Source organism: Propithecus coquereli, unplaced genomic scaffold (assembly GCF_000956105.1).
Source record: "Propithecus coquereli isolate 6110/MARCELLA unplaced genomic scaffold, Pcoq_1.0 Scaffold821, whole genome shotgun sequence".
In the NCBI taxonomy this organism is placed as follows: domain Eukaryota; kingdom Metazoa; phylum Chordata; class Mammalia; order Primates; family Indriidae; genus Propithecus; species Propithecus coquereli.
In genome coordinates, this window is record NW_012154408.1 from 1,020,617 (window position 1) to 1,035,883 (window position 15,267).

The 15,267-nt window shown below is 45.0% G+C and overlaps 1 protein-coding gene across 1 annotated transcript in view; it reads right to left on the reverse strand.

Annotated features, from left to right (window-relative positions):
* The window catches only part of SLBP (stem-loop binding protein), a 16,448-nt gene extending 2,985 nt beyond the window's left edge, over positions 1–13,463 (reverse strand). The window contains exons 1-7 of the mRNA XM_012663681.1: positions 13,047–13,463; positions 12,710–12,826; positions 8,645–8,749; positions 4,272–4,331; positions 3,824–3,961; positions 3,021–3,170; positions 1,833–1,899 (exon numbers count right to left, since the gene is read on the reverse strand). Of these exons, the coding sequence (XP_012519135.1) occupies positions 1,833–1,899; positions 3,021–3,170; positions 3,824–3,961; positions 4,272–4,331; positions 8,645–8,749; positions 12,710–12,826; positions 13,047–13,105 (696 nt within the window). The 5' untranslated portion in view covers positions 13,106–13,463. The remainder of the gene's footprint in view (positions 1–1,832; positions 1,900–3,020; positions 3,171–3,823; positions 3,962–4,271; positions 4,332–8,644; positions 8,750–12,709; positions 12,827–13,046) is intronic.
* Positions 13,464–15,267: the final 1,804 nt, after the last annotated feature.

Here is a 15,267-nt window from a genome sequence, read left to right on the forward strand (position 1 = left end):
GAAGTTTGAGGTTGCTGTGAGCTAGGCTGACGCCACGGCACTCTAGCCCAGGCAACACAGTGAGACTCTGTCTCAAAAAAAAACAAAAAAACAAAAAACAGTGTTGAAGGAAAGTGCTTTTCCAAATACCCACTTAGTTCAGCCTTCTCTCCTCCCTTCTACACATCCAGCCATCAACAGCCACCTCTTCTTGGAGGCCCCCAGGATCTCTCACCAGGACCTCACCCTCTAATCCTGCCCCCCACACCCCAGCCTCTTTGTGGCGGGGCTCTCCCGCACCCATGCAGTCACCTCTCCTCTTCTCTTGCCCCCAGGATCACTCATTTACTATTTTTTTTTGAGAGAGTCTCATTTTCTTGCCTAGGCTAGAGTGCTGTGGCGTTAGCCTAGCTCGCAGCAACCTCAAACTTCTGGGCTCAAGCCATCCTCCTGCCTCAGCCTCCCGGGTAGCTGGGACTACAGGCACACGCCATCGTGCCCGGCTATTTTTTCTATTTTTAGTTGTTTGGCTAATTTCTTTCTATTTATAGTAGAAACAGGGTCTCGCTCTTGCTCAGGCTGGTCTCGAACTCCTGAGCTCAAGCAATCCTCCCACCTCGGCCTCCCAGAGTGCTAGGATTACAGGCGTGAGCCACTGTGCCCGGCCCTCATTTACTTCTAACTTCTGACACTGCAGCTGGCATGTCATAATCTGTTTCTTGAACTGGGACAAGAGTTACATTTTTAAAATATTACAAAAGCCATTCTTAATCCAAACTAAGGATACCCATCTGCCAAGATCTTGATAGGTGTTTTAGTCCTATCTATGTATAACTATCACAAAACTGAGCTGGCTCAGTTAAATACCCTTTTTATCTATAGTTAAATATTCTTTTCAGATTTATCTTGACGACCTTCCCATGTCATTAGACAGTCTTTGAAAACATGATCTGTAATAAATGTATTCCTTAAGAGGTGAATGTAATTTTGTCACACCTCTGATGGACATTTGTGTTACTCCTAATTTCTCCATCGCAAATTATCAGTCATAAATAAATACTGTGTGGTGTTCAAATGGTCAAGAGACTGGAAGGACCTTACCAAGGGTAACAGAGATGGAAAGAAAGCAGGAAAAGGCAACTGTGCACCTTTATTTTATATGTTTAAATACAGCATAGGATCTTACATATTTTACAATACATGTTTACATATTCTATTTTTTAGCCTTTTTTTTTCACTTAATATGCTGGGTGCTTCTATATGCAAATATTACGGTGGTCTCCTTTATAAAAATAATAAAGGGATCATTTTGCTATAAATTGTGCACATTGCAAAAAGGTCTGGAAGAATGTGTACTCAATCATTACAGAATTAGAGACGAGGCAATTTTGTATACTGCTTTTCATCTTTGATGCTTTTCCCCATCAAAAACATGTAATTTAAAAAAATCAGTAAATGCCAGGAAAACTCCTAGGACAAAGCACTCCCTTATTTAATAACAATTAGCACATGATTCCTATGTTAGGAATTTACGAGCACAAACTGTATACAGCCTATAATTGAATGCTAGTGACAACACATATGTAGATGTTGGATTCAAAGGAAAAAGGCCTTTTACTTTCAAATGAAAATGGTGGATCTGATTAGCTGGACTGAACCAAAAACCTTAAATTAAGGTCACTACCTAAGAATTAAATCTTACAATCAAATCTGATACTTCAATAATGGGGAATATGGTAAGGAGTCCCTTCTTCATAAGCATCTGAATCAAACCTGTTTATAAAGTGACACATGTTATCAACAATTCACCTGAAACCCCCAAGCTGAAAGACCCATCCAAAGAAAGTACTTACAAAGTCATCTTGAGAGCTTGTCTGGGGCTCAGAGCCACTTTCTGTGGATTCGAGGTCTATAGGGTGTCTGTGAAACAAAATCCAACAGCATGTTAGCCACTGGCCTAACAAAGTCAGGAGACTCAGTGTATACCTAAGTTCTCCAAATCTGTTTACTGAAAACAAGCTCCACCTACATCATGCTGCCCTGACAGACACTAACAGTGTCCCTCCTGTTTGCCAGATCCAGCCCTGGCCCAGTCGATCCAGAGAGAAATTGGCAATTACAAGATGGCAATTATAAGAAGTGAAAAGACCTACCTGCCTCCCGGCACACCAAGACCAACCCAACTCTCTAGCCTGGGGATTACTCGCACCATGAGCAACCTCAGAAGCAGGAGCACTTGTAACAAGCCCAGTTATCAAGGGAGGGAATGAACACTATGACAAACCACACTCTACACTATCACTAATTTTCCCCATTTTCTATTCATAGAGAATTGTACAATGGTTCACTCTGGAAAGAAACCCATGTGCCATCTGTCAGGTCAAATTTGTGAGGCCACGTGAGAAAGCATTTCAAATATGCCAGTTTCTAATAAACTTCCCAGCACAAAGAAATTCAAATATTTGTTGAATGACTAAATGTGTCTGAGGAAGGGAGAGGCTCAGGACCAGAGGGAGCTGAGAAGAAACAGAAATGCCACCCAGGGGAGGCAAGCGCAGGATCTCTCCAATGCCCCAGGCAGTAGGTATTCCAATCATGCAGCAAAAGTTCAGGCCTGAGATGTTTTCAACTAGGCACGAGTTTAAAAACCACTAAGCAAAAGATAAAAGCCTTCCTCAACTAAAATAAGACCTTTCATTTTCATAGTTCAACATAAATGACTCAAATACTTTTTAGGATGTTTCCATCCTTTAAACAACAAAAATAATCACCATGTATTCCTAGATTTACTGAGTTCTATCTTTTCTAGCTACAGAAAGTAAATTCAATCAACAGAAGCAAACTCCTCCCTTCAACCCCCTCCCACCCAGCTCCACACACTGCAGAGAAACCCAGCACGGAGCTGCAGCAGCCTCTTCGCTCCCTTACCACTGCCAAGGGGACCTAGACCTATCACAACCTGCCCTGCAAGTGACACACAGAGAGCTGCTCAGTGACTGTACCAATCAGAGAAACAGAATAAGAATCCAAAAAAAACATACATTTCTTGCAAATCACATCCTTGTTCAGCTGGAGGATCCCAAAAATGCAAAGCCACCTTCCAGAGCTTGATTTGCTGGTCCCACGACCGTCGACTATACTTCTTAAATTTGTTGGGGGTCTTGGGATGGATGCCAGGTTGCCGAAGGTGTCTATAAGAGAGCAACAGCACCCCACAAATGGCACTCACACTTGCACATTAGCTTGAAGATTAATCTAACTTTGAAGTTAGTGTTATTTTAAAAATTATAGATCAACTGAGATTTTACAAAATGAGAAAGTAATTCATAAAAAAGCACTATCTCTTTGACTCTTACTACTCCTTTGCCATCTATGTCCCAGAAAGGTAAGTTTTAACACCAATCCCGCCAAAAAGTTTAGGAAAACTCTAAACGTTTTTTTGTATCCTTTTGTGTCTATGTGTTCAAGGGAATAGGACAGACAAGAACATGCTGTTTTAGAATATAGGGCAATGCCAACTTTTCCCAGTTAGATCTTGACAATCTTTAACTTCAACTTCATTTTTTTCTATCATGTATTTTAATAACTACATCTGTAAGTCCTGAAAAATAAAATGTTATCTAACATTCAAAATTATGAAAGTGATTTTATTTTTAATCTTCATGTCCTTGGTTTTTCAACTGCTAATCCATTCTTTACAACATAAGCTCCTGTTGAGTCCCTAATAAACAGTTTTTCTCCAGTGTAAACTATTCCCAGCATCAGATTTACTACCTAATCTAAGCAACACTGGAAGTGAAACATCCCATGACTTGTTCAGGACATGCCACTAAAGCAAGACTACCTTGGGACTTCTTTAATATAGCGATCATAGGCGATTGTGTTCTTCCCATAGTTGATCTGCTTCTGTCTCCTCATCAGGACACTTTCATCTGTCTCAAAGTCAGCCGGCACTGTAGACATGGACTCCTTTGAATCAGAACTGAAAAATGAAAGATTAACAGAACAAGCCTTGCAATTAAGACCACTACATAAGGTGAGCTGAGAAAATGTTGAAACACAATAATAAAGAGGACTCATTCTCCAGATTCCAAACCTTACTAATAACAGAACAGTTCAGAATCTTTGTACAGATGGGAATTTGGTACACAAAAGATACAATATTACAAATCAGTGAAGGTGGTACTCATCAATACATGCTATTAGGATGATTATTTCTCACAGGTACAGTTCTTTTCATTAACAATCTACAGTCTATCAAATTAGAAAAGAAATGTTTACACAGCCTTTACCTTCCCGATGATGATTTTCTCTCTCTTCCAAAATCATTTATGAGGAGTTTTCTTTTATATCTGAGTGCAAAATAAATATTGCTGTTTTTAAAAAGGTTTAAGAATACCCCATAATACTCTAAAATAAAATAAAATAAAGAAACAGTAGCACCAAACTGTTCCTAGAAAAAGCATAATTAACTTTTAAAAAATGCTCTGGGGAGGTGGCTGTGAGGGGGGATACAGATGAAACAGGACTGATTCTGTGGAAATGATGGTTGGAAACAGGCGGTGTGTTCACTGGGTGGTGGCGGTGGGTTGGGTTGTGATACTGTCCTCTATGGTTCTGTGTCCTTGAAACCGTCATCTATAGTTCTGTGCGTTTTATGTCCATTAAAATTTGCATTTATAGCATAATAACTATCAGTAGTAAATAAATCAGTAATACATAAATAATAAAATAAAAACAAAGCACCCAGTTCTGACAAAACTCTGCCCTGAACCCTCAGGTACACAATCCTATGTAATACAAGGGTTCCCTAGGCCAAAAGAAATCTTTGACAGGTTCAGTTTAAGTAGTGAGATCCGCACAACAAAAATTTACATCCCCCAAATTCAGTAGCCTTTAAAAAAAAAAAAAAAAAAAAAAAAACACACTTAAACCTAAGTCTAAAAAAGACTTAAACCTAAGGCATGAAACTGTAAGAATTCTAGAAGAAAATGTTGGAAAAACTCTTATAGACAATCGGCCTAGGCAAAGAATTTATGAAGAAGACCCCAAAGGCTATCATAGCAACAACAAAAATAAATAAATGGAACTTGATCAAATTAAAAAGCTTCTGCACAGCCAAAGAAACTATCGCAAGAGCAAACGGACAACCTATAGAATGGGAGAAAATATTTGCATGTTACACATCTGATAAAGGGCTGATAACTAGAATCTATATAGAACTCAGGAAAATCAGCAAGAAAAAAATCAAACAACTCTATCAAAAAGTGGGCAACAGACATGAACAGAAACTTTTCAAAAGAAGACAGACTAATGGCCAACATATGAAAAAATGCTCAACATCTCTAACCATCAGGCAAATGCAAATCAAAACCACAATGAGGTATCACTTACCTCCAGTGAGAATGGCCTTTATCAAAAAGTCCCAAAACAATAAATGTTGGCGTAGATGTGGAGAGATATGAACACTCATACACTACTGGTGGGACTGCAAACTAGCACAACCTCTGTGTAAAATAATATGGAGATACCTCAAAGAGCTACCAGCAGAACTACCATTTGATCCAGCAATCCCATTACTGGGCATCTACTCAAAGGAACAAAAGATATCCTATAAAAAAGACATCTGCACTCAAATGTTTATAGCAGCACAATTCACAATTGCAAAGAGATGGAAACAACCCAGGTGCTCATCAATATGAGTGGATTAATAAAATGTGGTATATGTATACCATGGAGTTCTACTCAGCCACAAAAACCAATGGTGATCTATCACCTCTTGTATTATCCTGGATAGAGCTGGAGCCCATTCTACCAAGTGAAGTATCCCAAGAATGGAAAAACAAGCACCACATGGACTCACCATCAAATTGGTGTTAACTGACCAACACTTAAGTGCACATATAGTGGTAACATTCATCAGGTGTCGGGCAGATGGGAGGGGGGGAGGAGGGCATGGATATATTCACACCTAATGGGTATGGTGTGCACCATCTGGGGGATGGACATGCTTGAAGCTCTGACTTGGGCAGGGCAAAGGCAATATATGTAACCTAAACATTTGTAGCCCTGTAATATGCTGAAATAAAAAAAAAATTAAAAATAAAAGGTTTTCATTCTTCACATATCACAATTACGAACAGGATGTGTGTGCCTGCTAGGCACTTTGTGCCTTTTCCAGTCTTGGTAACTGAACACCACCCCCACATGCCTCATTCCTCATGAATTTCATGAGGCATCAGCTTTCTGTGGCAGTAACTACCAAAACCCAGCTTTGCAAAAAAAAAGTATGATGTCACTCAAAGGAGCCTAATGAAATCTAACATTAAAACCACAACCCACCTCAAGCTAGAGGTTCATTCAGGTGTCTGAAAGATGGCACATATCACTGTGCCTCCCTCCAAAATCTAAATTCCGTCCCCCAGTGTGCTATGGTATCCAGTGCGGTTTGGACACCAGGAGGTAAGGAAATAATTTATATCCTGTGTATCCAGCACAGCACTGGTTATATTTAACAGATCATCATTGTAAGAACTGAGAAATTAGTCCCGCAAATCATTTTCTGTAGGGCTTCATTCTCTCCAGTACCCCAGATGAGAAAGACTGGCTTCAGGTATGATGACAACTCATTTTCAAATTCTCACATTGCCAGTTTGTACTCTGTCACTCTCCTTAAAGTATATAGTAAGCTGATTTCTCATACTCCCCTTGCTAGAGGGAAGCTGGCCTGCCTTGTAAAGGTTCACCATGGGGTCAGGAGGTCAAACCACCCAGGTTGTACTAAAAGCAGCAGCCTTCCCTCAGAAAGGGCATAATGAGGCCGGGCATGGTGGCTCACACCTGTAATCCTAGCACTCTGGGAGGCCAAGGCAGGAGGATCGCTTGAGGTCAGGAGTTCAAGACCAGCCTGAACAAGAGCGAGACCCCATCTCTACTAAAAATAGAAAGAAAATAAATAATTTGTTTAAAAGAAAAATTATATTTAAAAACTTTATAAAATACATTAAAATAAAAATAAATAAATATCTTGTCTCAATTATATTTAAAAACTTTATGAAATATAAAAATATATAGAAATATAAATAAATACCTTCTCTCTACCAAAAACAGAAAAAATTAGCCAGGTGCGGTGGTGTGTGCCTGCAGTCCCAGCTACTCAGGAGGCTGAGGCAGAAGGATCACTTGAGCCCAGGAGTTGGAGGTTGCAGTGAGCTACCATGATGCCACTGCACTCTATCCTAGGGTGAAGGAGCAAGATTCTGTCTCAAAAAAAAAAAAAAACAACCCCACACAAAAATAACCCAGCATAATCAATGGAGTGGTCCAAAACAACGCTCTGGACAAGAGTAGGCCTGTTTTCCAAAACAGGACAATTTTCAGATACAGGCCCACAAGATAACTGACGAACAAAGAGGGGTCTACCCACAGGAGGGTCCAGACAGGTGGGGTCTTCCTGCATAACGGCTGCAGATAGACCCTGGCTAGCTGTAACTTGGGGGAGCAACTAGGACCACAGGTTGGCAAGAACTATTCTAATACTCATGAACAGAACACAGAAACTATACGTATCCAGTCAAATGTTGTCATTTTATAGTTGAGAAAATCAAGACCTATGTGAATAAAATTCATTCAAAACACTGGTACCCACATCTGTCGACTCTCAGTTCATTCTTTGTATCCAAACATACTACCCAGCCACACATTTTGATACTTGAAAGAAATTAATAAGAATGACCCCTCAATGCTCAATAACCGATTGCCATGTGTTCCTGTGCCTTTTCAGAGGAGGCAGCTATAAATACCATCACCAACGGCTGAGATGAGGACAGGAAGGTTAGTCCTGCTCCCCTGGCTGACATTTTCTCGCCAGAATTAAAAACTAACGAAGATCCTGTTTGAGCTATCAGCCACTTGTCAGCTAGAAATCTCTTTGTAAAATACTTCAATTATGAACCATGGTTTAACTCAAAGTTTATTCAGCTAGTTTGGGTCAGATGGCCTATATCAAAGGAGAAAACAGACCAAAAATTTTGATAATGTAATCAAGGGAGATTAGACAATATTAAGGATGCATTATCCAAATGATAATGAGTCAAGGGAGAGGAAGAGGCTCAGTTTTGTGAGAACTTAGGAATATAAAACAATTTGTGTACAACTGCAGGCCGTGAGTCAGGGACCCCTCCCCTGGACACTGGCATTTCTGAGCTTTGTTACCTGAGCCAGGTGTCAGTCAAGAGTACATTCCCTCACCTAGAGAGCACACTCCGTCTACTGTGCTGGGCAGTATGAGCACAGCACGTGGCAGGTGGCAACCTAACTGTAACTGCAGTCCAGCAGCACCACAGTATACCTACTTCGACTCTCAGAAGGATCACCACCAAGAGAATGGTGGTGTAGGGCGGGAGTAGACTTTAGGCTTTAGGGAGTAGACTCACCTGGAGGGCTTTGTGCAGGGTGGCCAGGCCCCACCCCACCACCACGTTTCCATCAGCAGGGCCAGGGAGAGGCCTGAGAATGTGAATTTCTAACAAGTTCCCAGGAGATGCTGATGCTGTTGGTCTGGGATGGAGACTTTTGAGAAGCAATGCTCTAAGACATACCCCAAATTTAATGTACAATTGAAAACACTACAGATAACACCTTCAAAATGGTCCAAAATGTATACCTTGCCATTTCTTTGTTAACTCTGGTCCTCATTTCATCTTCCTCAACTGCACTTGCCCAGTCTGAACATCTAGAATGGGGCTTAGGGCCTTCAGGAGTGGTAAAGCTGTAATAAAATGAAAATGCACATTTGAACCATGACACGTACTTTCAGTTTCCTTTCCAATTGTATATCAGGAAATATTCATGAAAAAAATATTCAAAGGCTGTGTGGCAGAATGCCAAGGGAACAGGCTTCAGAGTTGAATCAGATTTTAAAGAGAACCTCTAGCTCCATAATTTACTAGGTCACCGAGTTTGAGCAATTCACTTAAAGCCTTTCTGGGCTTCATTCACTAAACTTCTGCCTACCTACCATGTGCCAGCATTGGCTAAATCATGGGGATAGTCCACTGAGAGTAAAGGCAGACAAAGTCAACAAAGCACTGTTAGCGCTGAGAAGAGGACCTAAGAAGACAATTTATTTTATTTGCAAAATGAGGAGGTATTTTTTTTCAGGAGTTTTTAAACAATTTCAGATAATACACAATAAGTGCTAAGCATAGTGACCAGCACACAGTAGGAACCTAATATATATAATATATAGTGGCTAATATATATTTACCTTTTGGATGCACATAATTAATGATTCAGAATATATTACCCCAAAATTAAAATGTGTATGGGAGGGTAATAAGTATATATGTCAGAGTCTGAATACATTAGGACTTAGTCTACTGGTAAAACCTAATCCAGGAGCTCAGTCCTATCTCAAGCTTAAGGAAATCTTTAATCAAGATCAGGAAATTTGGGAGGAAAAAAAAAGTGACAATTTGAAAGCTTAAGGCTCAATGCCGGGCCAGGTGCAGTGGCTCACGCCTGTAATCCTAGCTCTCTGGGAGGCCGAGGTGGGCAGATTGTTTGAGCTCAGGAGTTGGAGACCAGCCTGAGCAAGAGCGAGATCCCGTCTCTACTAAAAATAGAAAGAAATTAATTGGACAACTAAAAATATACAGAAAAAATTAGCCAGGCATGGTGGCGCATGCCTGTAGTCCCAGCTACTCGGGAGGCTGAGGCAGGAGGATCGCTTGAGCCCAGGAGTCTGAGGTTGCTGTGAGCTAGGATGATGCCACGGCACTCTAGCCCGGGCAACACAGTGAGACTCTGTATCAAAAAAAAAAAAAAAAAAAGGCTCAATGCCAAAAATTCTGGCAGTTGGAATTGCTGATGTGCCTGTTATTTATATATTAGATGTGAACTTACATTTTAATTTTTCCACCCTGTTCCTCTATTGGCCATCGCTGATATATCAAAACAAGGCACTAAATTCAACCACACCAAATAAGCAACCTCATATATTTTAGTAGTGAACGAAATGGTGTGCTTTGAAAATGCAACTGCAGTAACAAATGAATAATCCCTTTACGTAATTATCATTTCTTCCCATCACCCAAGGAAACTTAAATTGGATTTCTAAAGTAAATTTCCAGGTTCTAAAATTGGCTGGAAAGGTCTGATATCCAATTAAGCAACTAACTGAAAGTTCAATGGACTCAGTAATCGTGTTGCAGATAAAAAACCAAATGGAGGCTTGTCCAGGATTGAACACCAACATCCTCACTAGTGTATGCTCCAGCAGGAATCTGAACTACAGGAATAATTTTTTTTTTTTTTTTGGAGACAAGGTCTCACTCTGCTGCCTAGGCTGGAGTGCAGTGGTATCATCATAGCTCACTGCAGCCTCAAACTCCTGGGCTCAGCCATCCTCCTGCCTCAGTCTCCCAAGTACTTGCTGAGACTACAGGCCCAAGCCACCACATCCAGCTAATTTTTGTAATTTTTTTAGAGACAGGATCTCACTACGCTGCCCAGGCTGATTTCAAACTCCTGACCTCAAGCAATCCTCCCACCTTGGCCTTCCAAAGCGCTGGGATTACTGGCATGAGCCACCACACCTGACCAGGAATAATTTAAAGGGTACGTACAAATAACCTTACCCTACATCTCATGTTTTGGTACCTTCCATGGAACTAAAGTCCACTTGTTAGATTAGGCAGGTTATACTCACAATCTACCCTATCTTGGGACAACAAAGCCCATTCTATACACTGAGCTAACCTACTTTCAAAGGGACCATTTCTTGCCCTACTCCATCAATGACCAGCACCCCCCCAACAGAGATGCAGCTGGCTCTATTTGTCAGGTACCGCCAATGCACACTGCACACAGAGCGAATAGCGAGTGCCAAGGCCCCAGAACAGAAGTATTCCTGCCATGCTGGAGGAATGAGGAAGCTAGAGGAGTACTGGTCCAGACACCAAGGACTTCTAGAGTATTATAAGGATTTCACATCTTATCTTCAGCTAAATAAGGCCACTGGAGGGTTCAGAGCTTGATCTTGATGTGGTTTGATTATCCTTCCTATCTAGCCCTGGGGCTGTGCTAGGACCTCTCCCATACCTGCCCCTAGTCCTAACTCTTTAAGTATCATCTGGGGCCAGGCGCTGTGGCTCACGCCTGTAATCCTAGCACTCTGGGAGGCCGAGGCGGGAGGATTGCTTGAGCTCAGGAGTTTGAGATCAGCCTGAGCAAGAGCGAGACCCCATCTCTACTAAAAATAGAAAGAAATTGGCCTAACAACTAAAAATAGAAAAAATCAGCCAGGCATGGTGGCACGTGCCTGTAGTCCCAGCTACCCAGGAGGCTGAGGCAGGAGGATCGCTTGAGCCCAGGGGTTTGAGGTTGCTGTGAGCTAGGCTGACGCCACGGCACTCTAGCCCGGGTAACAGAGTAAGACTCTGTCTCAAAAAATAAAATAAAGAGGAAAAAAAAAAAAAGTATCATCTGTATGTGCTGACAACTCAGAGTGCTTGGGGTGGCCTCCCCATCCAGACTCCTAGATGCATTACCTTCTTGACATCTTCCCTTGCTGTCTAAGAAGTTTCCCTCTCCATGCAGGTCTGCTCTACTCCCACCTCTTTATCCTGGAAATGGCCCCACAATCAACATAGGTGTTCCGGCCTGAAGTCTTGAGTCATCTTTGACTCCTCTTTCCTCCTGTCCCCAACCCCTCAGCAAGTCCTACCGGTCCTACCTTCAGAAGTCTATCCTGAACCACGCACTTCCTACCACTTTCACTGCTCCATCTTGGCCAAGTCACCATACCCTTTCATTTGAGCTCAACAGCAGCCCCTGCCCTTAGCCTGTGGTCAGTTCACAAACATATCCACCTAAGAGCCTTGGCACAAAGCTCCTCACAGGGACCCACACAAAGATCACTTCCCATTTCATCCCAGTTGTGACCCAAAGGTCCTCCAAGAGAGGCCTTCCCTGACCATGGCCCTGAACAGCCCCCTCACCACTATCACAGGCACCCCTTACTTTCTTCGGACACCCCTCCCTCTGAATTGCCTGTTTGACGTGCTGTCCCACCTACTTCAGGCTATAACCACAAAAACAGAGACCTTGCTCAGCTCACATCTTGACCTTCCAGCACACTGCCTAACCTACAAAATGCTCAAGCAAGTGCTCAAGCAAAACCCTCAGGAAAAGCCTCAGGTAGAGCCTCGGTAGCATCAGAACGGAAAAAGGGATCTGAAACTTAAATCTTGGATTGCTTCCTGGCTTTCACTTAACATCCTTTTTCACCCTGTATCTTCTCCAAATTAACCCTTAAGAGTAAAATAAAAACGCCTCGCTATCTCACAACGTTTTAAAAGTTGGTGATGGTCCCTATCACTCTCCCTGGAGCACAGCAAGGGCTCAAACTGGTTGAAGTCCGCTTTGCTGGCACCTATCAATGGGAAGATGCTTCCCGGGCGTCCAGCACCTCACAGTCTAGGCGTGGTGGCTCAGCCGGAAGGCACCGGAAGGCTATGCCCGCCTCTTAATCGTCATTTCACTCAGGACAGTTAAAGCAGGGGACTAGAGGCTCGAGCAGAGACAAAAATTAAGGGGACCTGGACCGCACCTATCTGATCTGTCCCAGCATCTTTTTAAAACAGGAGCAGAGAGGACCTCAAAGCAGCCTTTGCAAGGGCCCCACCGCGCCCTCCAGACCCCCAAGCACCAGCGGCCTGGGGCCCACCTCTCGGGTCTGTGGTCGGCGCCCCGGCGCTCGCCATGCTCTGCATCCTCTGGCTTCCTGCGCCTCCAGTCGGCTCTGCGCTTCCGTCCGAGGCTCCATCTCGCGGGGGACCGCGGGCTGGGGGCAGAGACGCGGTCGGCGGGTCTCGCATGGACAAGGACCGTCCCCGCGGCCCGGCCCGGCCCAAGGCCGAGGACTCCCGCCCCACACGCGGCCCTGCCCCGGCCCGAAGACCCCCCCCCCGCCCCACACGCGGCCCTGCTCGGCCCCAGCCCCGCCTGACGCGCGCGCCCGGGGCCAGGCCGGGGACGCCCACGGCCGCGCGGCCCGGCCTTACCTGGCGTCATTGTCGCAGCGGCTCCCGCACCTGGGGGGGCTTCGCGGCCGGCAGGCCATGGCGGCGGCGGGAGCGCAGAGAGGACGCGAAGAACTGCAGCTACTGTAGCAACCCGATAGACCACGTCCTAGCGCGGGCGCCGAAAAGCTCTGTGCGCCCCGCCCCCAACCGCTTTTATAGGCCGCTGGCCCCGCCCGTCGGCGCTCCCGCGCGCGCCCGGACGGGCAAGACCATCCGACCCCTGCGCGCGGGGGAGGCCCGTCGGCTGCGCGCCTTGCGGGCCGACTAGAGCGGGCCTGAGGCCTGAGGACCCCGGCGGGTAGCGCGGCCTCACTGCCAGACGCTCCGTCTGGCTGACTGAGGAGAGACCCGAGAGAAAGGTTGGCCCCCCGCACTGAGGTGACCAGTGGGCCCCTAGTGCGCTGATAGGTCGTGCCTTCGCGGGCCGGGGAGGGGTCTCGGCGGGAGATAGGGACGCGCGCGACTCGGGCACGGGGGGAGGGGGAAAGCGGCGCGTTTCCGATTGGTCCCAGTCTGGGTTGGGGCGCGTCTCCTGTTTGTCCCGGCCCAGGTGAGGACGTGTCTCCGCGCTGGTGGGTACCGGAATCCGGAAGGTGCGGTCTTCAGAGCCGCAGTTGGCCCCACCCGAACTGCCTGACTGCGGCAGGCCCCGGGGCTGCGTGGTGTAAAAAGGCAATCAAAGTCTCAGGGCCACCCCCCAGCTCCTGTGCAAAAGGGAAGGTAAAGGCCTCGGGCACCTATAAAGAGCTGGCCTCACAGAGCGATTAATAAGGAAATTCCTTGCTGGCCTCCCATAAGCACCTAAAACTAAAGCCTGTTGAGTCCACACGAATAACGAATTACAAGTTTATCTCACAGGTAACAGAACTGGAGAACAAGATGGAATCAGACATTCTTCCACCTACCCAAGGACATCTACATAATTAATGCTTCCTTTACTCCTTTATTCTTTCCTAACATTCTCCTTATTTTATATATAATGCAGATTTCCTGGGCCTCACTAGAATGTAACCACTTTGCCACAGCAGAGCCCCCACCCCCACCTTTTCCTCCTCTCTGTATGCCTTCAAAATGCTGAAGGTTCCAACTTCCCCTTCAGAAAAAACAGCCATAGCTTGTCTGTGGTTCGTGTTTTTCCTGGGCACATCTTCAACTTTGGCTTAATAAACCTCCATTGACTGAGATTTTTGCCCCAGTCACTCATTTGCATTGGCAGTGGTCTATTGTTTTAGACCATTAAAAGTCTCGGAGTAATCTTTTAGACTTCGATAATTGACTGCATCTTCTTGGTTGCACTGTCCTGGCCGTTGGCCGCACACCTGCCACTGCCTGAACTGCTTCTCTCCACCCTTGTTGCTGCCTGTCTCCCTGCCTGGTCTATGACATCCTCCTGAGTCCCCAACATCCTCGTATGTCCTGGTGCCTGGCATTCACAGGCTCTCAATGTACTTGTGGATTTAAGGAGTCAGTCCTGCCCTCTGCCCGGGGCCAGTTTGTCCTGCCTGGGTACAAGGTGCAGACTGCCCCACCCTGTCCAATCCTGCTTCCCTGCAGCTCCGAGGTTCCAGGTTAGAGTGGGCAGTGGAGACACAGGACAAGGAGGCTGAGCCCCAAGGGAAAGCTTGGAATCCCCCTTACCCCCCACACCCCTGGGAAAGCTGAGCTTTTGCACGTCCTGCCCTCAGGACAGTGCCTTGGTGTGCCCCCTGCCCCCTCCCTTTTGAACTCAGGAAGGTCATCCCCAAACTGGGACAGCCACATCCTGTCCCCTGTCCCCACAGACCCCAGGCATCTCCATCATAGCCCTCAGCACAGAACTAAAGGGTCCTCAAGTGCCTGTGAGCCTAGGGTCTGATACACAGCCTTTCAGTCAATGTTTACCAGTCTACATTGTTTATAGTTGAAGCACTGCTGGCCTGTGTATGCAAAAGAAAAAAGACGAAGACAAAGCCCCACATTGGAAAGAATCAGAAGACATTTTTCTTGAAAGGGGATTTTAAAAAATAATCAGAAGACCCTCAAAGCATAGAAAACACGAGTCCATTTGTCCTATTTTTTTCAAAGAGGTTACACGAATTGCTTCCCCAAGAAATCTTCTGTGGGTCAAATGAAAGGACGGCCTTGCTAGCGAAATAACAAAAAATTATTGGCTGGGCATGGTGACCCACGCCTGTAATCCTAAAACTCTGGGAGGCTGAGG